The 17,897-nt window shown below is 40.9% G+C and overlaps 1 protein-coding gene and 1 long non-coding RNA gene across 5 annotated transcripts; one reads left to right on the top strand and one right to left on the bottom strand.

Moving 5' to 3' along the window:
• Positions 1 to 689: 689 nt before the first annotated feature.
• On the top strand, positions 690 to 16,736 carry hoxa4a (homeobox A4a). 3 transcript variants are annotated; one of them, XM_047018801.1, is made up of 4 exons: positions 690 to 1,525; positions 2,030 to 4,815; positions 9,602 to 9,659; positions 13,171 to 13,373. In XM_047018801.1, the coding sequence occupies exons 1-2, from the start codon at positions 1,108 to 1,110 to the stop codon at positions 2,344 to 2,346; spliced, it is 735 nt and encodes a 244-aa protein (XP_046874757.1). In that variant the 5' UTR covers positions 690 to 1,107; the 3' UTR covers positions 2,347 to 4,815; positions 9,602 to 9,659; positions 13,171 to 13,373. The 3 variants fall into 3 exon arrangements, with proteins under 3 accessions (XP_046874757.1, XP_046874756.1, XP_046874755.1); XM_047018800.1 differs by lacking the exons at positions 690 to 1,525; positions 2,030 to 4,815 and adding exons at positions 7,927 to 8,279; positions 15,172 to 16,736 and having other exon boundaries at positions 13,171 to 13,752; XM_047018799.1 differs by lacking the exons at positions 690 to 1,525; positions 2,030 to 4,815; positions 9,602 to 9,659 and adding exons at positions 11,072 to 11,451; positions 15,172 to 16,736 and having other exon boundaries at positions 13,171 to 13,752.
• Positions 5,513 to 10,858, bottom strand: LOC124466875. Of its 2 annotated transcripts, none has more exons than XR_006956013.1 (3): positions 10,487 to 10,858; positions 6,418 to 6,598; positions 5,513 to 6,267 (listed from the first exon to the last, which is right to left on the bottom strand). It is a non-coding gene; the product is annotated as an uncharacterized LOC124466875 (long non-coding RNA). The 2 variants fall into 2 exon arrangements; XR_006956012.1 differs by having other exon boundaries at positions 10,231 to 10,856.
• Positions 16,737 to 17,897: the final 1,161 nt, after the last annotated feature.

The following is a 17,897-nucleotide window of genomic DNA, read 5'->3' as shown; positions in this document are numbered from 1 at the left end:
TGTTGTTGTTACTACTAGTTATATCAACATTATTTGCATTTGTAGATAGATGTACCTATCACACCAATGAAAACTGTCTACATTTTAAAGTAAGCTTTACTGGTTTACATTGCTTATTTGAGCAATTTATAGATGTGGATGCCCCACAATCATTGGCACGGTTCCACTGATATAGGCGAAGGCCCACAACAGTGCTTTCTTAAGTTGGCTACGAATTGGGATTCAGGTAATTTATTTTAAACCAGTGATCCAGCCTTGTTTGATCTATTAAATATTCTATTTTTTCCATAGAGAAACGTTGACATTGATACAAATGTTGGCCTGTGAATTGACAATAACAGCTTTATGCAGATGTGTTTGTGAGTTGGTTTTCATGGGCATTTAGAGAGCTGTGGTTGTAATTGAAAGCCAGTGTTAGCATCCAGTCGGCGATGCACAGTCAGTCCTGTATTATTTCGTTTGTTGAAACTATATATTTTGTCGTCGCTGCTCCTTGGTTTTAAACATACACAAGCAGACGTTCTTGTTATTCTCTTTGACGATCCAACAGTTTGTGGCCTGACTGCCTGTATACCATTCTTTTGTTGTTGCCTCAAGATTGTAGCCTACATATCACGCTTCTGTTATTGTTTGATTCTATTTTAACATTCCGTAAAGACTGAGAGTTGAACATTTGGAACCTAAATACATTTTGTGACCAAACATTCAGTGTGTTAGTCAGCCTTTTCAAAAAAACTGAACCAAATTTCGTGCATGGTTTGATACACAACATCATAATCTATTCCGGTGACTGTAACTTGGTAATAAATTTCATTTTCATACTTACGTTTAATAAGTAAACAAGTGACTTGATTGTTTTTTTTTTAAAGGCTATTCTGATTTAAAAGGGAAACACCAACGTACGGTAGTCCGAGCAATTTTCGTTGTGCCAGTGCCAGGCTTTCCATTGGTTCCTGTTTACTTGATGCCCACAGGAGACACTGTGATTGGTGGCGGTTTACACGTGACCAGACAACTTTGTACATTTGACAGGGAGTAGGAGGGTTTTGTGGAGATCAGAAAAACGACAGCGCGATAAAAATTAGTATTGTTGCACTTCACAAATTAATGACCATGAGTTCCTACTTGATAAACTCGAACTATATCGAACCATCGTTTCCACCATGCGAGGAATATCAACAGAGCGGATACATCCCTACCCCTACTGAGTACTATGAGCGACCCAAAGATACGGGCTTTCCCCATCACGATGAGGCATCGTATCCGAGGTCAAACTACACGGAACCGACCTACGACTACGGCAATGTTGCCACCAACGGGCTCGACGATTTCACAGACGGGCATCATACTCAGCCCCAGCCAATTCCACAGAACCATGGTCCTCGCCTCAACCCGGTTCAAGACGGTGGCGCAGGGGCGAACGCAAGCAAAGACTGCAGCCTCGCCACTGAGGCATATCCCGGAGCACCGAAAGGCAAGGAGCCGGTTGTGTACCCGTGGATGAAGAAGGTCCACGTTAACACTGGTGAGTTATTGTCACAGTTAAATACCGGAACCACTAAGGAACAACCATTGGAACGCACGCCCATTGAGGCAGCACTAGTAGCACCCTTTACAACGGCAATTTACGACCATCGAGCAGCGGGGTCGGTAATTAAGGACCCTCGTAAATTTTATTGCCTGTGTTTGTCTGCCGGGGCCATGTGCCTTTGTTGCTTTTTAACCCAGACTACCTCGAAGCCTGGACACAAGCCAGTGTAATAACTATCTAGCCCCGTTGTTTTAGGTAATCATTTTCCAAGCTTGATTTGTCCCTGGATACGTGAGCATGTGCGCGTGGTACCTTTACATTGAGGTCATTAAGACAGCATAAATCAAAGCTAAAACCACACAAAAACATGTTATTTCACCCCTCTTAGTAAACGCCTTAAAGGTAAATGTTTGTGCACAGTGGAGAAGCATGTTGGGGTCTGGAATGTATGCTTCATGTGGTAGTAACACCTGCTTGCATGTGTGTGCTTTTCTTCAGTCAATGCCAGTTACAATGGAGGAGTGCCCAAGAGGTCTCGCACTGCCTACACCCGCCAGCAGGCACTCGAGCTCGAAAAAGAATTCCACTTTAACCGCTATCTGACCCGACGCAGGCGTGTGGAGATAGCCCACACGATGTGTCTCTCCGAGCGTCAGGTGAAGATTTGGTTTCAAAACCGAAGGATGAAGTGGAAGAAGGATCACAAGCTACCTAACACCAAGATCCGCTCCGCGAACTCATCCTCGGGTGCCCAGCAGCAGCAGATCAAAACAGGCCAGCAGCTCGTTCCCACGCCGTGCGCCGCCAGCCTATAGTGATTGAACCTCGCGCAAAGCACGCCGAACCAACACAGACTGAGAATGGCAAATAACAGAGTGGAATTTTGTGGACCGATTCTTGAGTATGTCACACATGGTATTACCCCTTTTCACCCGTCTGTTGGGCCTGCCACAAACCCCTCACGCTCTTTCTCCTCTTCTTTTCCTTTTCACGTTTTTTCTGAGTTCAACATTCACCTCTTGCTGCCAAGATGGCATGCAACTGAAAAGTGTGTACTTGTCTATTATTACAAGAGGATAAAAACGCACATTTAAACGTATCGGACTGGGAACATGTGTAATTGCACAGAGTTAAGGGAATGGAAATGAGACCAGATTAGGTGGTAACTCACTTTCTTTTTCCTCTATGGAATTTTTTTGTTTATTCTCAATAAAATTTCTAATATACTTGAAAGACGATATTTAGGAACACTATAGATACCCTCACAGATCAGCAAACTCTCTTGCAGAGGGCACATTCAGTGTTAGAGCGTAGTTCGTAAGTGAGTCGACCGGTTTATTGTTGAAAATGTTTTAAGTCGTGTTGTCCAGGTGACTTTCACCCCTAATGTATATAGACAAATCATAGTGAAGGCACAATGAAGAAACCATTTTGTCCGTTAGACTCGTGTTTGTAGTTTGGCTAGTTTTCGTGGTAATGTGTCTTATTTTGTGGTGTCATCCAAACTGTGAATATTTGTATGTGTTGTCAATTAATGGACGTTGTAAAGTAGATTGCCCATGATGTTATTGTGAAATAAATATGTACTTCAACTATATGGCTAAACTGGCTGTGGCTGTAGCACGTTAAGACAATTTACATCCATACGTTTTGACTAGAATATTTGGATTTTGCGAATCAAATGGCTATTATTTCTGTTAAACATCTGGTTTATAGCATAATGCAGCGTAAGATTTTTTGAAAAAGACTGATGGGGTTTCATCAGCCTGTTCACTTCTTCAAGTTTGTGTGCGTAATTTAGATCATCTTCACTATTACATGTAAATTACCAAATTGTAAAAGGTCAGTATTAGATAAACCTAATCTTGCGGAGGTAATGCGTTTACGATATTAGTATTACATGTTACGTTATTTTCCGAATGACCACACTGTTAGTCGACAATCCCTAACCCTACACCAACTAGTTAGAAGGGGACCTCAAAATATGTTGCATTTTCTCTGGACGTTCGTTTTGTTCATGTCTACTATACAATTATAAAGGCTATTCTGCCTTTACATCTTTGAATATTAGAATAGTCAAAATAATAGTAACTATTTTGTTAACTAATAGTCCAGTGAGTCATGCCTGTATGCGTAAAGCGTGTGCCAAAAGTAAAATATCTTATACTATACATCTATTGCTCAATATTTATTTAGTGATTAATTATATATTTGTGTCCATTGTAAGAAAATCTAGCCTAAATAATATATCTTAAATTCAAGTTTGGCTACTTGAATCGTTCATTTGGAGTTGTTGGTCGAACAAAAATGGGACTTTAGTGCAAGTGCCGGGCAACACTATGCTTCTGTTTTTATCTTCAATTATTATTCAATTATCTCCCCTAAGCCCAGAGCACCAGAGTGTGAGTGTTGGTCGCTACCTGCTAGATTTAAACAATAGAGAGTTCAACCAGAGGACACAACAGACTCTGGCCAATCATCGACTGACTCCGAGCACTCTGCGTAACCTCTGACCTTAAACACACAATGTCCAGACCATAGATCCGTGTTGAGACCTCCGCAGCTTGTTGATCTCTTTTTTCTATTCTTACACGAGACAATTCGGAAACAAAATGGCGTGTAGGTGTGCAACTACACGAATCCATTCAAAGTAGTCTCCTCTGCACTTCGTTACACTTCTGTCAGATCATCTGTTACAAAATGCTGCTGGTTGAGGAGAAACAGACAGGCTGCTGTTTGTAAATGCTTTCCCATTTGACTCAAGATATAGGCGTGACAAGTGTGAGCGCTCCAGAGGCTCCAGAAGATAAAGTCTGTAAAGAATTATAGGCATAAACTGCGCATATGTAAATGTTTGCATATCCTCGTCATTATGCGTGTTTTCATTTCTTTCTCGGTATGTGTTTAAGTTTCATGCATCCTATATATTTGGTTGGAAGAATAGTCGACTCATGTTCAGGATAGCCTATTGAGCCAGACAAAAGGTCAAACAAGGAGCTGAGCAGAAGATGACGCTTTAGGAGATTGGCACAGGTTTTACGCTGGCTCTTAAGACGTCTTCTTTAGTGCTCATTTAATGAATAGAGGTCACTCCCAATGTGCTGAAATTTGAATCGGCTCGTTTACGTGACGTGTTGAATAATGAATGTGCTTTAGTCAGAAATAGATATGACAATCGTCTGTATTTTCATTTGGACTTTTGCTCCTTGGGTAGCGAGTCAATTCTCAAATCTCTGTCAAAGTTCTCTGCAATTCCCGGTGGATGTCAGCCACAATTATTTTATGTGAGTAGACGCTTCAGTATTTCCTTCTTTGATCCTTGTTAAATTATATTTAGTGAAGGTGTAAAGCAGATATGTGAGAACATGGCAACACTCTTCGGATCCTTTCTGGTTGAATTCCAGCAGTGTAGGGTCGCTACTGGATACAAGGCTCTAGAGGCACTGTTCTCTTACTCACCGCTGGGGTTTGGCTCTTTAGGGGATCACAGGAGCATGGTAAACCATATAGCAGCATTCTGGACAATGGTGAATTCAAATCCATCATTCATAAATATAGTAATGTTATTAGTTTTTTTGAAATATTGTATTTCAAAGGCAAATGTGGTGATTGGCTTGTTATAAAATTATGAATTGTGGCTCACTATAAAACGTATAAAAGAGTATAGATGAGGTTAGATTAACCAAAAAAATATGTATGTCTGGGACGTTCATGACCTGTGAATTACACGAGCATTGAGATCCCAGAAGCAAAACGTATGTAATTGCCCTATACAATATAATGTATATAAAAGCAAATATGCATCACGGCCATGGTTATTAATGCAATATAGGCTACATTAATTAAATCTAATTTTTCTGATGATCCAACACGTGTAAGCCTACACGGGCCTATTGCAGGAGAAACTGAATGAGAATATCTAAGTATCCAACGTGTAAACCCTAAAGCATTGTTTAAGTAAAGCATTGTTTTTGAAAGAGATAAAACAAGATTGTTTAATAAACGCACGTTTTAACAGTTTCTTATACAAACATACCCAAACTCATTATTTGAAAGTATTTTTGCGCGGGGATAAGTTGTCCAAATGCATTGTTGAAACGGTGCCTCAAGGAGAGGGCACAAAACTCATAGCCTAACGGAATAAGTTAACACATGTAGCCTATACTCTGAAAACGTCCCGATGATACACGTAAATAATGTTTTTAATTACAATATATAATGCTATGTCCCTATCCCTGTGTATTTATTTCAGGTTAGATATTTTGATCAACCCAAACAATTAAGGCCACAGAACATTTTTAAATATAACATTGAATATATATATATATATATATATATATATAAATATTACGTATATAGTACGTCGTACGGTGATAAGTATAAATTTAGCCATAACGTCGATAATATGTTACATACATGCAACGTCAATAATTATTTTTTGCAACCACTTGTAAGTTCAAAAACCACCAGAGCTCCACGACGTTTCCCGGTCTTGGACACCAAGCAAAATTAAAGCGTTGTATTTCGCATCAGCCTTGATGTTGGCCAATGGAAACACTTGAGGAAGAGTTATCTTCGGTCGAGAGTATCTGTAACCTTAGCCTCGCTGTTAAGAGCCCCAAATGTCAACATTGTGGGGGGATACATGTACCGCTGTCTGGCCAACATCCAACAGTAGAGCAGCGACGAGCAATCCCTCAAACTCTTCTTCTTTGGGAATCCATCCATATGTTTCTCTGGTGAAAAGAATAAGGAACAAACTGTCAAGAAGAATCTCAAGAATATAGCCTATGAAATTCCAACAACCAACATTTAAGTGCGAAAAGTTACCACTCAAAAACCAGGCAGTATAGCATCAGCATGGTCTTCATCTTCTTGTTTTGTACCTCGAATATATCCTCGCTCAACTCTCCGTGTCTCTCCTTGGTTCAGAGAAAAGTTCAGGTGCAGTGGCGAAAGGTGGCGTGGGAGCCAGAGTCTGTTTTCCATCTGGAGTCAAATACAACCTCACACCTTCTCCGGCGCTGCCACGTGCCCCCGATGCTGATTTAATGATACAGAGTAAATCTAAAGACAAAAAAAGGCAGAAGCTAATTATAACAATTTGGGATACATTTAAAATAAAATAAGTAGGGAATGCATCCAGGCAATTTAACTGACTGAAGATGAAGTATTGCGCATTAAATAGGTAAATGATTTAAAAACAGAAATCTGACCAAACAGACTTCTAATATCCAGATCTATTGTCGTCATACTCCCAATAATCTCCGAAGTTGATAGGTGAGCTGAACAAACTTCTATTCGGTTTCAGAAAGTTTTGTTCTGCAAGTTGTTGTTTGAGAAGACAAAGGCTACTATGGGTGTGGGATGTCCCCTCTGAGTGATTAATTGTTGAGGTGGAGATTTCCACGCCCGCTGCTCTGTGTTGAGGGAAAACCAGCGCCAAACGTTGAAGAAAAGAGAAGCTCTTCCGGCCAAGGTTAGGCTAAGGCAACCCAGATATATAGCCAGGCGCAACCTGGCTTGTCATCTTGCATTACAAAAATGGGCCTGTTCCCATTTTGTATTTGTTTATTGAGCATGCTTTCACAAATGCTCATGAAATATGGTTTTAATCTGTAAATTACTTACGTATTACCACACCTGGGACTTTTCCCTCCTAGATTGACCATACCTGTCATTTCCAGCATCAGTCAACCGGTTAAAGGAAATTTATAAGCATTGGCAGGTCCATGTACTGGTCGTGAAGTGAAGAACCCGCAATTTGAACTCACTCATGTGCCACTATAGCCTACTCTCCACTTTACCACTAACTACCACTACTGCATACAGCTACGGGACGACTATCTTGCATAAGATGAGGTAATAATGAGACGTTTGATTTGAAATTTGCCGCCAGCATGCACTCTTGGAGTTGAAGGGTGACTTAGAAGTTCCATATGGCGGCGGGCTTGGGGACTGATGTCGAGGTATTGAGGTGATGGCACACGCCACATACACTTGCCCTAATACTATCTATCATATGAGAACGGGGTTGACCGGTGTCAAGTGAGGGCACTATTTGCAAGGGGCTTTTATGGGGAAAAGACGGTCTCTTTGGCATAGTGCGAATTGTCACACTGTGGCGCCAAACACTTGCCTGCTCAGACCAAGGCACAAAGCCATGGTTGCACTAGAAACACAGCCTACACATGAATTAGTGCTCCCTGTTGATGCTAATGGACACCAAAGATGTTACACTTAAAATTTGACAGAACACACTCCCCACATAACAAGACACATGGATAAAGTAACTGCTGTGTGACCTGTTTTTCTGTCAGATACATTGCAATGCCTTGTACCCCTCTTTTTTCTGCATCCAAAGTGATCCGTTTCTCCTCAGGGGCAATGACTGCCTCCATTAATGATTCACGGACTCAAATAAAAGGGATTTAAGTTGACGTTGCGTCACGTGAGCTGGGCGCATTATACGGCGCGGTGTTATGGCACGGGGAAGAAAACTGGAGTCCCGGTCTGGTCACACGATGCTGATTATTCGCGCTTTACCCTTACTTTCTGTGAGGGGAATCCGGGATTTATAGACGTTGCTTAGCAAAGAAAAAGGTAGACAAGGAGTGAAAAAGAGAAAGAAAGAAAGAGAGGATCTCGTTGTTTGTGGATGGTATTATACTGCTGTCACGGACGGATATGTTTTTCCTCGCGGCCAGAGTCAGAGACTTTGCTTTGGGAGGATGGATTTTATTTTGAGGTATTTCCGACAATTGTTCATTACTGTCGTGAGTTATTGCTGCGCGCGGCATAGGTCAGTAAAATAACAGTCCATAGTTTTGCCAGGCTGGAAAATAGAGCTATCTGTAGATAAACTATATTTTCTACCTCAAAATAAATTTAATGAAACCAAAAGTAGGTGATTGGATTGTTTTAAGAGACCCACATGCAATGTAGGCCTATGTACTATAATTCAATGTTGTAGGCTACCCCGTGCATTAAAATATAATTATTAATTGTCATCTAATACCAATTAGTTGAACAGAAGAAGGCACAGTAGGAATGCATGTAGGTTAGGCATCCAGAGAGACATTAAAACTGGCCTTCATAGACGTTTGTCAATAAACCTCGCCATTTAAATGTCTAATGGTACAGAAAACCCAAACAGAAGAGGTGGAAACAGCCAGACATCCCGCTCAGAGGTCTAATGCCTTTCCCTATAAAACGCATCAATTTGTAGTGTTATACACAAGTTTTCGAGAGAAAGTATAAATCAAATTGAGGTACTTATAAAGTAAAGAAAAGCTGCGGGGTTGTGCCGCTCCGCCAGGGAAACGAGGATATAATGGAAGACGGAGTGCCATCCAGGACCGTTCGGCCGCGCTGAGGTCACGGTGCTCGTATGTGATTTATGGGCACGGGGACTTAGGGCAGCCGTTGCGCGCGAGCTAATGACTATTCGATCCAATTCCAAAGGTAGAGAAATAACACATTGAAACAGAGGAGCAGGAACAATGCAATTATTTTCATATCGTATTTGTCTAGTATTATTTTGTAGCAACACATTCACAAACACACATTAAAAAAATGGTAACGTTATTTCTGTTTTAGGATGGATAATTGTTGCGTGACTATGTTATTATGCTTGTTATTATTTGGCTATGTGTATTAGGCTTGTTACTTTTGTCCTCAGGAATTGTGATAATAATTCGTTGCCAATGTGAATATAATTCCCAACATTTTAATGAATGTGCTACAAATTTGTTAAGGCGGGTGAATGTTTCCCATTTACATGTTTCTAATTCAGAACATTTAAAAAATAGGCTAGATCAGGTTTTCCACTGAAGGTTGATTATATACCGCATTGGGTTAAGTGTTTTCTCATATCACTCTAATTCGTAAATCAAAACACGCATCGAATCCACGTTGAAGATAGTCCATAACGTTTTATTAGATCACTAAAATGCCTTTATCGTTTAATATCAAAGATGATCGCTTGTGCAATTATTTAATATACAGTCATTTACAAAGTATAAAAATGCTCATGATAAATGAACATGCTTTTGTTTCGACTTTTTACAGAGTTCTTCTCAAATAGATCCAGGGCATCAGGTCTTCAGGAGACCCTTGCCTGCCTTCGGTAAGTCCATTCATCTTTATTGATTTCTGTTAGAAATGCTTGACGATCATATCCTTATTACATTTCTAATCAGTAGCATAGACACCTACTCAAGTAGCCTACTCTTAAAGATGAACACGAATACCCTAAATCTTGCTTTTCCTAGTCGTGGTGATTTAGCGGTGACTAGATCGAGAGTAATAATTCGTTTTCTACAACATGTTTTTTGTGTAATTTGTCACCATAAAAGCGACAGGGGAATCGCACCTCTTGGATGGGTGCCTTGCTCTTCCGCTTCCTCTCAAAACCCATCTGTTTAGGTTACAGTATTTTTTATAATCTCTAATATAGACTAACAATATTTAGGCTTCGTTTGGTAGAGCTAATTTATACTTTTTGTAGGATACCAATTGCCTTCGGTTCTTTTTGTTCAATGACATTTCAACCCCTGGCTAAAGCCAAATTAAGGAAAATCTGCACTCAGCATTTTTAAACACAAAGGAGTAAATAAGTATAACAATTGTCTAATCTGCTTTGAAAAAAGCTTCGTTGGCTAAAAAAATCCTCACGCGTGAATATTTGTCCCACTCACCCTCCCACGCTGTCCGCATGTCCTACTTATTATTGTGTCGTTGTAAGTCCCATAGCCTAAGACTACCAGAGAGCCAGCACTTTAAACATGCTTGCTGCCAGCAGATGCACGAGGACATAAATCTTTTGCGTTTGGCCGCAAACGACACCATTACTATGCAGAGGGATTCCCCAGCTCACGTCTCGCCTCGTTCATTTTCTTGTTGTCTTCTCACGGCTTTCCTTTTGGTAGGAAAACTTCTGTCAATTTTTCTCACCCTGCTCCCGATGGGGGTCTTTCCCTCGGTCCACAACGAACTAGGCTTTGATCCCCGCGTCCTTTAGTTAATATGGGCTATACATATATTCTTATAGGCCTGATGTTATTATAACCTGTCTAAAACACCAGCCTGTTAACCAATCTTCTGTACCTTTAAACTAATATAATGGCTGAAAATAAAAAAGCCAATTACCCTATTAAACTAGCGGCTTGATGAAATGCTAAATTGTTGGTTAATGTTTAAACCGTGGACAGAAGCCCATTCACTCTCATAGTAATGGTAATGTCCCCATGTCGTCTGCTGCTCAACGCCGTATCGTCTGCAATCGTCTTATCCAACATTTTATTCGATTCAGAGTGTGGAGTACACAAAACAATGGATCAAGAGTGTGTGTCTGTGCTTTTTGCCAGGCTATTTTTGCCCACATCAATTTGTTTTGTGCATGGGGGAGGAGAGTCACTGGAATTGAGCAGGGTTTCTGAGACCAAGGCGTTAACTAATTAGCATAATTTTTCTTGTCTATGGTGACGCTATGTTTTGGGGGAGTTTACTGATGTCTGCATGGTACTTGTGCACGAACGCGTAGTCCAGCGTAGCCCTTAGTAGGTTTAATATTGGTATGAAGCATGGGCATGGTGATAAGTTGAACCGCAGGGGCAGATAGCGCTTATCCGAATGACCCGACCGCTTGCGCCTGCTTTCGTAATCTCAGTTGACCCATCCACGTCGAATAGAAAAAAAAAAAAAGAAAAAAAAAGGATTTCGTTTCACTTACACACTGAAGCACTCGCCTCTTCCCTTTATGTTCTCGCTGATGAGTCCTGTAGGCGATCGGCTCAGTCTGTTGCAGCTATACCCTGCTCGGCGTGCCTAAACTTTTCTCTGGATTACTGCTTTGATCGATTTCGTCGCTGAATGAAAAAATATTGTGTCGTGCTCTGCATTCGTCGTCAGAGGATAAGGTAAGCAGGCCAGAAATAGGCTCCCTCGGTTGTAAATGGCGGAGTTTGTGTGTCGCGCGGTGATTTATCACCGTATGACTTACATCTCGGTTCAGGAAGAGTTCACACAGGCACAGGCAGCCAGAAATTCTCTTGCGCGGAGCGGGGGGCTGAGTACTGATCCAGCCTGTCTTGTCTCAGTCGCTCCCATTTGTAGCCTTACTATTCTTTTGAAAGTACTGGCAAAATCTTTCTATGTTTCACAGAGTGTCTTTTCATGAACAGATAAGGTGAAATACCTAATTCTGCAGTTTAGGGGATAGGAGGTGTTTGACTTTTACACAGTTTGTCCTAATACATGGCGCATTTTTCTTGTGCAATGCTAAGAGAAATTATTCCCAAATCATTCATAATTTTACGCTTCATCAAAATATACAGGTAGTTTATAAACATTATGATACAAACAAATGTTTTCTATTCTTTTGAATGATGTTATCCCAAGTTTTTCCTAATCCTAGCCTAATTAATGAATTATTGCCGCAAATATATTCTTTCCTTGCATTAAGAGAATGTCAATTTACAATCAAATAAAAATAAGATTACTTTAAAAATGAATATACTAATTAGACAGAATATTATTTTAGCCTATTACCCTACACATACTTTGTGAATCCGTGAGTGGTGGCTTTGTTCTATAGCCTATACTCCTACGCCCTACCAACAGTAAACTCGAACATATTGAGTAGCCGTTTATAGCCGAGATGATGGTATATTAAAAACCCAAATAGGCGCCGTTATTATTGTAAATATAGCTTCTCATTAAATGCGTTCCAGGGGTACCTCTGTGCGTAAAAGTGTTGGGTCAGTTGTATGTCCCGAATTCCTATCCGCTTGAACTCACAGCCAGGCTGCACACCGGGCCGCTGTCTCCAGCGCGCCGTCCCGGCCCACTGACCCCCATACATCACTGCGACGAGCGGCTGCGCCGACAGCACCGACAGCAACCATTATTATGGGCCTGCGAGGAGAGGTTCACACCGTGGTCATGGAGATGTGTGGATGCCCACCCGGTTTTTCAGGTTTCCTCGTAGCCCTTCAATCGATCTTAGTAGAACAGATGCCAAAACGTTGAGAGAATGTGGTTGTTTATGCTTTTAGCCAGGTGGCTGGGATAGTGCACCGCAGTAAGGTCTCCCCCCATTGTTGAGCAAGATTCCTTTGACTAGCGTGTTAAGAAAATATGGGCCTACAACAAGATGGTTTGAAATTCGTTTTTGGTGCCAAGTAACAACAAATAATAATAAATACATGGAAACCATAAAATGTACTAAAGAATAATACAAATAATATCAACATTTTAATGTAATTAACAATGACATTGATATAAATAGGCTGCTGTTTTTTAAAAGCAAATCATTATATACATTACTATTTTTGTCCACCGTTTTAGGCTACATTAAAAAAAAATATCAAAAAATACCTACGGTTGTAATTGCCATTTCATTTTTATGGAAGTATTTTTTTAATGTGGCACCATTATATTTGACATATCTTTGTACAGATGGTGATGTATGTTTTGTCCATGTCTTAGTGCCCTCCTTAAGCCATACGGTAAATGGTAAAAGTCCACAGAACTGGTCCCACTATCTTGCCTCCATAGTCTCCCATGTCAGGTCTGTATTGAAAAGTAAGATGGATCGCCACCATTTCTTCTCCTCACAGTACTTCTTGTAACCCTAGGTTCACCCGAGGAGGCCATTGGCGGAGAGGCGTCACGTGACCAAGGGTGCCAATGTTATTCTACAAGGGTGTCAAGACCCTGTCAGTTTCTGAAATAAATATTGGGAAACGGCGAGATGCAAAAGGCAACCTACTACGACAGCTCTGCAATTTACAGTGGCTACCCTTATCAAAGCGCAAATGGCTTCAGTTATGATGCCAATCAGGTCCAATATCCCCGGGCCTCTCATGTTGAAAGTGAGTACCATCGACCCGCCTGCTCTCTGCAGTCCCCTGACGGATCGGTCGCCCTGCAGAAACCAGGGGAGATGGCAGAGAGCTGCGATAGGAACACGGCTATCCAGGCAGCGCAACACCCGGTTCATCCTGAAAGCAATCAAGCGCAGATACCAGTGTCGGTGTCAGTACCACCCCCTGAACCACAATCCCCTGGTGCTCTTAGCCAAAACGCGAGCAATGGTCCCAGCCTGCCCAACACAAAGAACGGTTCTCCGACCTCCACAACTCGAAAGCACATCTTCCCCTGGATGAAGGAATCCCGTCAAAACACCAAGCAAAAAAACACCAGTAGTTCCAGCTCAGGTATTTGACCAATGTGACAGACAGGCATATACACACCCTCTGACCTCCAGGGCCACTACTGATGCATAGCTCTCAAAAATCAACCCTTTGTCAACTAACCTATCCCAGCTACATGTGATACATTTTCACAAATGTTCACACATTTTTATTGACTTATTGTTTTTTATCATGGGTGCACATATCCTTTTTGCTCTCAATTGAACAATACTTCTGTATACTTATGTTTTTATTATCAAACGCATTACTTCACATCACATACATCCACATGTGTTGTCCATGTGCCCTAACGTTGACCTGTTGTCAAAGTAAACACATGGCCCTGATTACACAACGTGCATGCAAGACAACAAACAAGCTCAAACAGTTGTTTCAATTTGTTCCCTTGTTTTGATTAGAGAAAAACGTCACGTGGTGGGGGACTAAAGTTGTTTACCAAAGATGTAACCCAAAGTTCAAAGATGCTTCAATTCCCATGACCGCATATTTATTTTCTTGTTAGGTTAAACGTGTTTTTCTACAGGCCAATTGAGGTCACCGTGTCACGGAGTCGTTGTCTGTTATAAATAATATGCATAAGTCTATTATATTTTATATATGTGTGTATTGTTATGCACGTTTCTTAGTTATCACATACCCTTCGCCAATATTTGGTAGAAATATGAGCCACGAAATTAGAAGAAATCTAGACAGACAAATCTATCATCGATATTATAGCAACTGCAGCAGCAGTAGGCCGACTTCGAAATGTAAACGTCAGAAAGACCTCTCTCCATTTATTTAACAATCTAACTCGTTAAATTATGTCATACACAGTTCCTGTCGCCTCGTGTCGGCTTTAGTGGGCAGTAGTAACATTTTTTAGTTGTTGGCAGTGTGCCACCAACGGTAACGAGAACAGCACCTTGCAGCAACAGCCACGTACCAGCCTCTTGGGTCATGAGACTTATCAAAGAGGACAAAGCTAGCTTTAGCTAAACGCATTAGAATACAGATAGATGGATGCATTATCTGTTTTCCAGGCTGAGGGATGAGTGTAGAGTGTAGAACAGATTTGGCTGGTCACATGAATTTAAACTTGTGCGCGCACAGAAATACACACGCGGAATACAGGCTACATTGATTTGGCTCAACCATTCAAGGGTTATTCCTAATCCCATTAACATTTGAGCACTGAAGGCGTAGGAAACAAAGTTGCGGAACATGCCAGCCAGACCCAGGTCAATTTGAGGTTTCCTGTAGGCTAACACACTGTCACCACCAGAAAACGTCCCTTTTATCTCGATCATAGTTAATTGTGGATTAGGACTATTATTATTTGTTATTGTGGATGGGCGGATCGTGTGCTATCCGATGGATGCATCTTCTCACTGCATGTTTTGTTCTTTTGGGTAAATGATTCACCTTTTTTTTCGCACACAGTTGAAAGTTGCCCTGGAGACAAAAGTCCACCAGGGTCGGCTGCGTCGAAGAGAGCCCGGACAGCTTACACCAGCGCTCAGCTAGTAGAACTGGAAAAGGAATTCCATTTCAACCGTTACCTCTGCAGACCCCGCAGGGTCGAGATGGCCAACTTGCTCAACCTCACGGAGAGGCAGATTAAAATATGGTTCCAGAACCGGAGGATGAAGTATAAAAAGGATCAGAAAGGGGTTGGTATGATGCCCTCTCCCGGAGGACAATCCCCTCGTAGCCCAATTGGCCCGTCTCCTGGAGGAGGCGGTGGAGGATACCTCAATTCTATGCATTCTCTCGTAAACAGTGTACCTTATGAGTCCCAGTCACCAACATCTTACAATAAGCCCCATCAAAATGCATACGGTATGTCCACGTCATATCCCCCTACCTTGAACAATTCCCTCAACTGCCCGCCCACTCAGAAGAGATATCCTGGAACCGACTCGGCCACGCCCGATTATGACGCGCATCCTCTCCAAGGCAACAGCAACTACGGGACGCACTTGCAGGGCAGTCCTGTGTATGTTGGCGGAGGCTACATTGATTCAATGCCTAACTCCGGGCCCTCAGTTTTCGGTCTGACCCATCTCCCGCACCCGCCGTCCACTAATATGGACTACAATGGAGCAATCACAGTGGGAAACAGTCACCATCATGGAGTGTGTGATCCGAACCCAACCTATACAGACCTTACGCCGCACTACTCTCAGGGAAGAATTCAGGAAGCGCCCAAACTGACGCATCTGTAGCCGTGGCGCACCTCGGATCACTCCGCCCATTGTCTTATACCTCCAGACTTATCGCTTTGTTTCTGCGCCTCTTTAACGGCTTCCATGGTCTCCTCTATTCTTTACGTTTTATTAGTTTAATGTGTGAAGTAGTGTAGGAAAACATTCATGTTTAATTATTTCTATATTTTTCCCCATAAGGCCTACAAAAGGCTGTGTAGCCTATGTCTTTATGGACACGTTACGGGCGAGGGCACACGCATAGCCTAGATCTATTTAATCTTTAACTTGTTTCTAAAACGAAAATCAAACAGGGTAGCATATATGAACAAATCTTATGATATTATTTTAATGTGAATTTGTTCGTCATTATTTATCCGCATTTGAAGAATTGTGTTACGCATTTTGTTGCACTTCTGTAAGAATCCTCGAGAACCACGGTCTAGGATTTTGAGGAAACACACTTTTAGAAGGTAGAGGGTTTCAGCGTACGACCTTCCCTGCTTGTGTTCTAATGGACATTCATGTTATTTATTTTGTTCCAAGTAAACTACAATTCTTGCCCCGTTCCACCCCTTACCTGTATACACAGGGTCCTCATGAAGACATTGAAATGTTTTTGGTGTTTGTTTCTTCATCGAGGAGGTGTTTAATTTTCTATAGGAATGTAAATCAATTATTCATGCAATAAGTTTGGAAAGAAAATACAACAAATATTTGAAGTTTCTTTATTGGAAAATTAGTTTCAGATAGCATCATTTGTCATACATTCCGTGCTAAATAAATACATTGAAATAGAAATGTACCCTTTCAAATTTAATTGCTAGACCTACAAATACATTTCACAAAATATGAGTTACTAATAATAACAATAATAGTAAATCATGTTCAATCGCAAATTCTTCTAAACCGTTTGGTTTATGAAAGGATTGGTGAATGAGGCCATTTTATTTGGGCAGTAGGTCTATATTTTGACAGAAGGTATCCTAACCGCTTAGCCTACTTTGTATATACATTCATAGGCATAGCATTATATTAAGGTTTCAATATATACTTTTGGCAAGTAGTGTGAGACACAATGATTTGAATGGAAATGCAAATAGCTTGAATTGCATTGCGTGGCACATTAGAAGCTATTTTGGTGGACACTTCCCACAACCTATAATAGCGGGTATACATCCATAATAATAAAACTGTCAGGAGGGCCGTCTGGGGTATCTGTAAAAAGAGAACACATTAAATGAGAAATCGTTTGATGCTCGTATCTAACCCTAACCCTGCACTTCAACGCTAGATACAGATTTACTGGGATCTGGTAGTGTTTGGTTGAATAGGCTACATATGTATATTTTTTTAGTATGGATGCAAAATAAATCAAAATGTATGGTGAAATGCATGAATCGGTAGGCTATACGTTACTGCAGATAAATGATTATTAGAGTGTAGTATAAATACCATACTACAAACAAGTATTTATAAGCTATACAATATCAGAAAATATATGGTAAATCAATATTCTGTCTTTTTTGGTATTAGGATTTTGACATCAAGTTGCAAAGCCTTAACTGGCACAAAGTGTGTGATATGTAAAGAAGGCTAGCTTGTTTTGAACGGGTTCTGTTTTTTTACTCTCTTGGGGAAGCTGCTTATTCCATTTGCACACCATTCTTGTGAAAAAAAAAATAGTTCAAACGTCCTTTTCTGACTAGGATTTGACAGAAAAAAACGGTCATATTTCTCCTCAAAGTAAAACAGGAGCAGGCCAGATTCTCAAACACAATATAGCTCAATAAACCTCCATTTGTCTGCTGCACAAATTATCTCCAAAAACAATAACTACACTGTATTTCACTAATTATCAATAGTTATCTCATAACAAAGAAATGTGTTCTAAAAAAGTAATAGGTTAATCCGTCGTTTTGCTATATTCAACATTGACTGATGTTACAAGGAAGTAGAGCC

The sequence above is a fragment of the Hypomesus transpacificus genome, chromosome 4, assembly GCF_021917145.1.
Source record: "Hypomesus transpacificus isolate Combined female chromosome 4, fHypTra1, whole genome shotgun sequence".
Taxonomy (NCBI): domain Eukaryota; kingdom Metazoa; phylum Chordata; class Actinopteri; order Osmeriformes; family Osmeridae; genus Hypomesus; species Hypomesus transpacificus.
The sequence above is the reverse complement of the archived record's forward strand: the minus strand, read 5'-3'. Positions and strand labels throughout refer to the sequence as shown.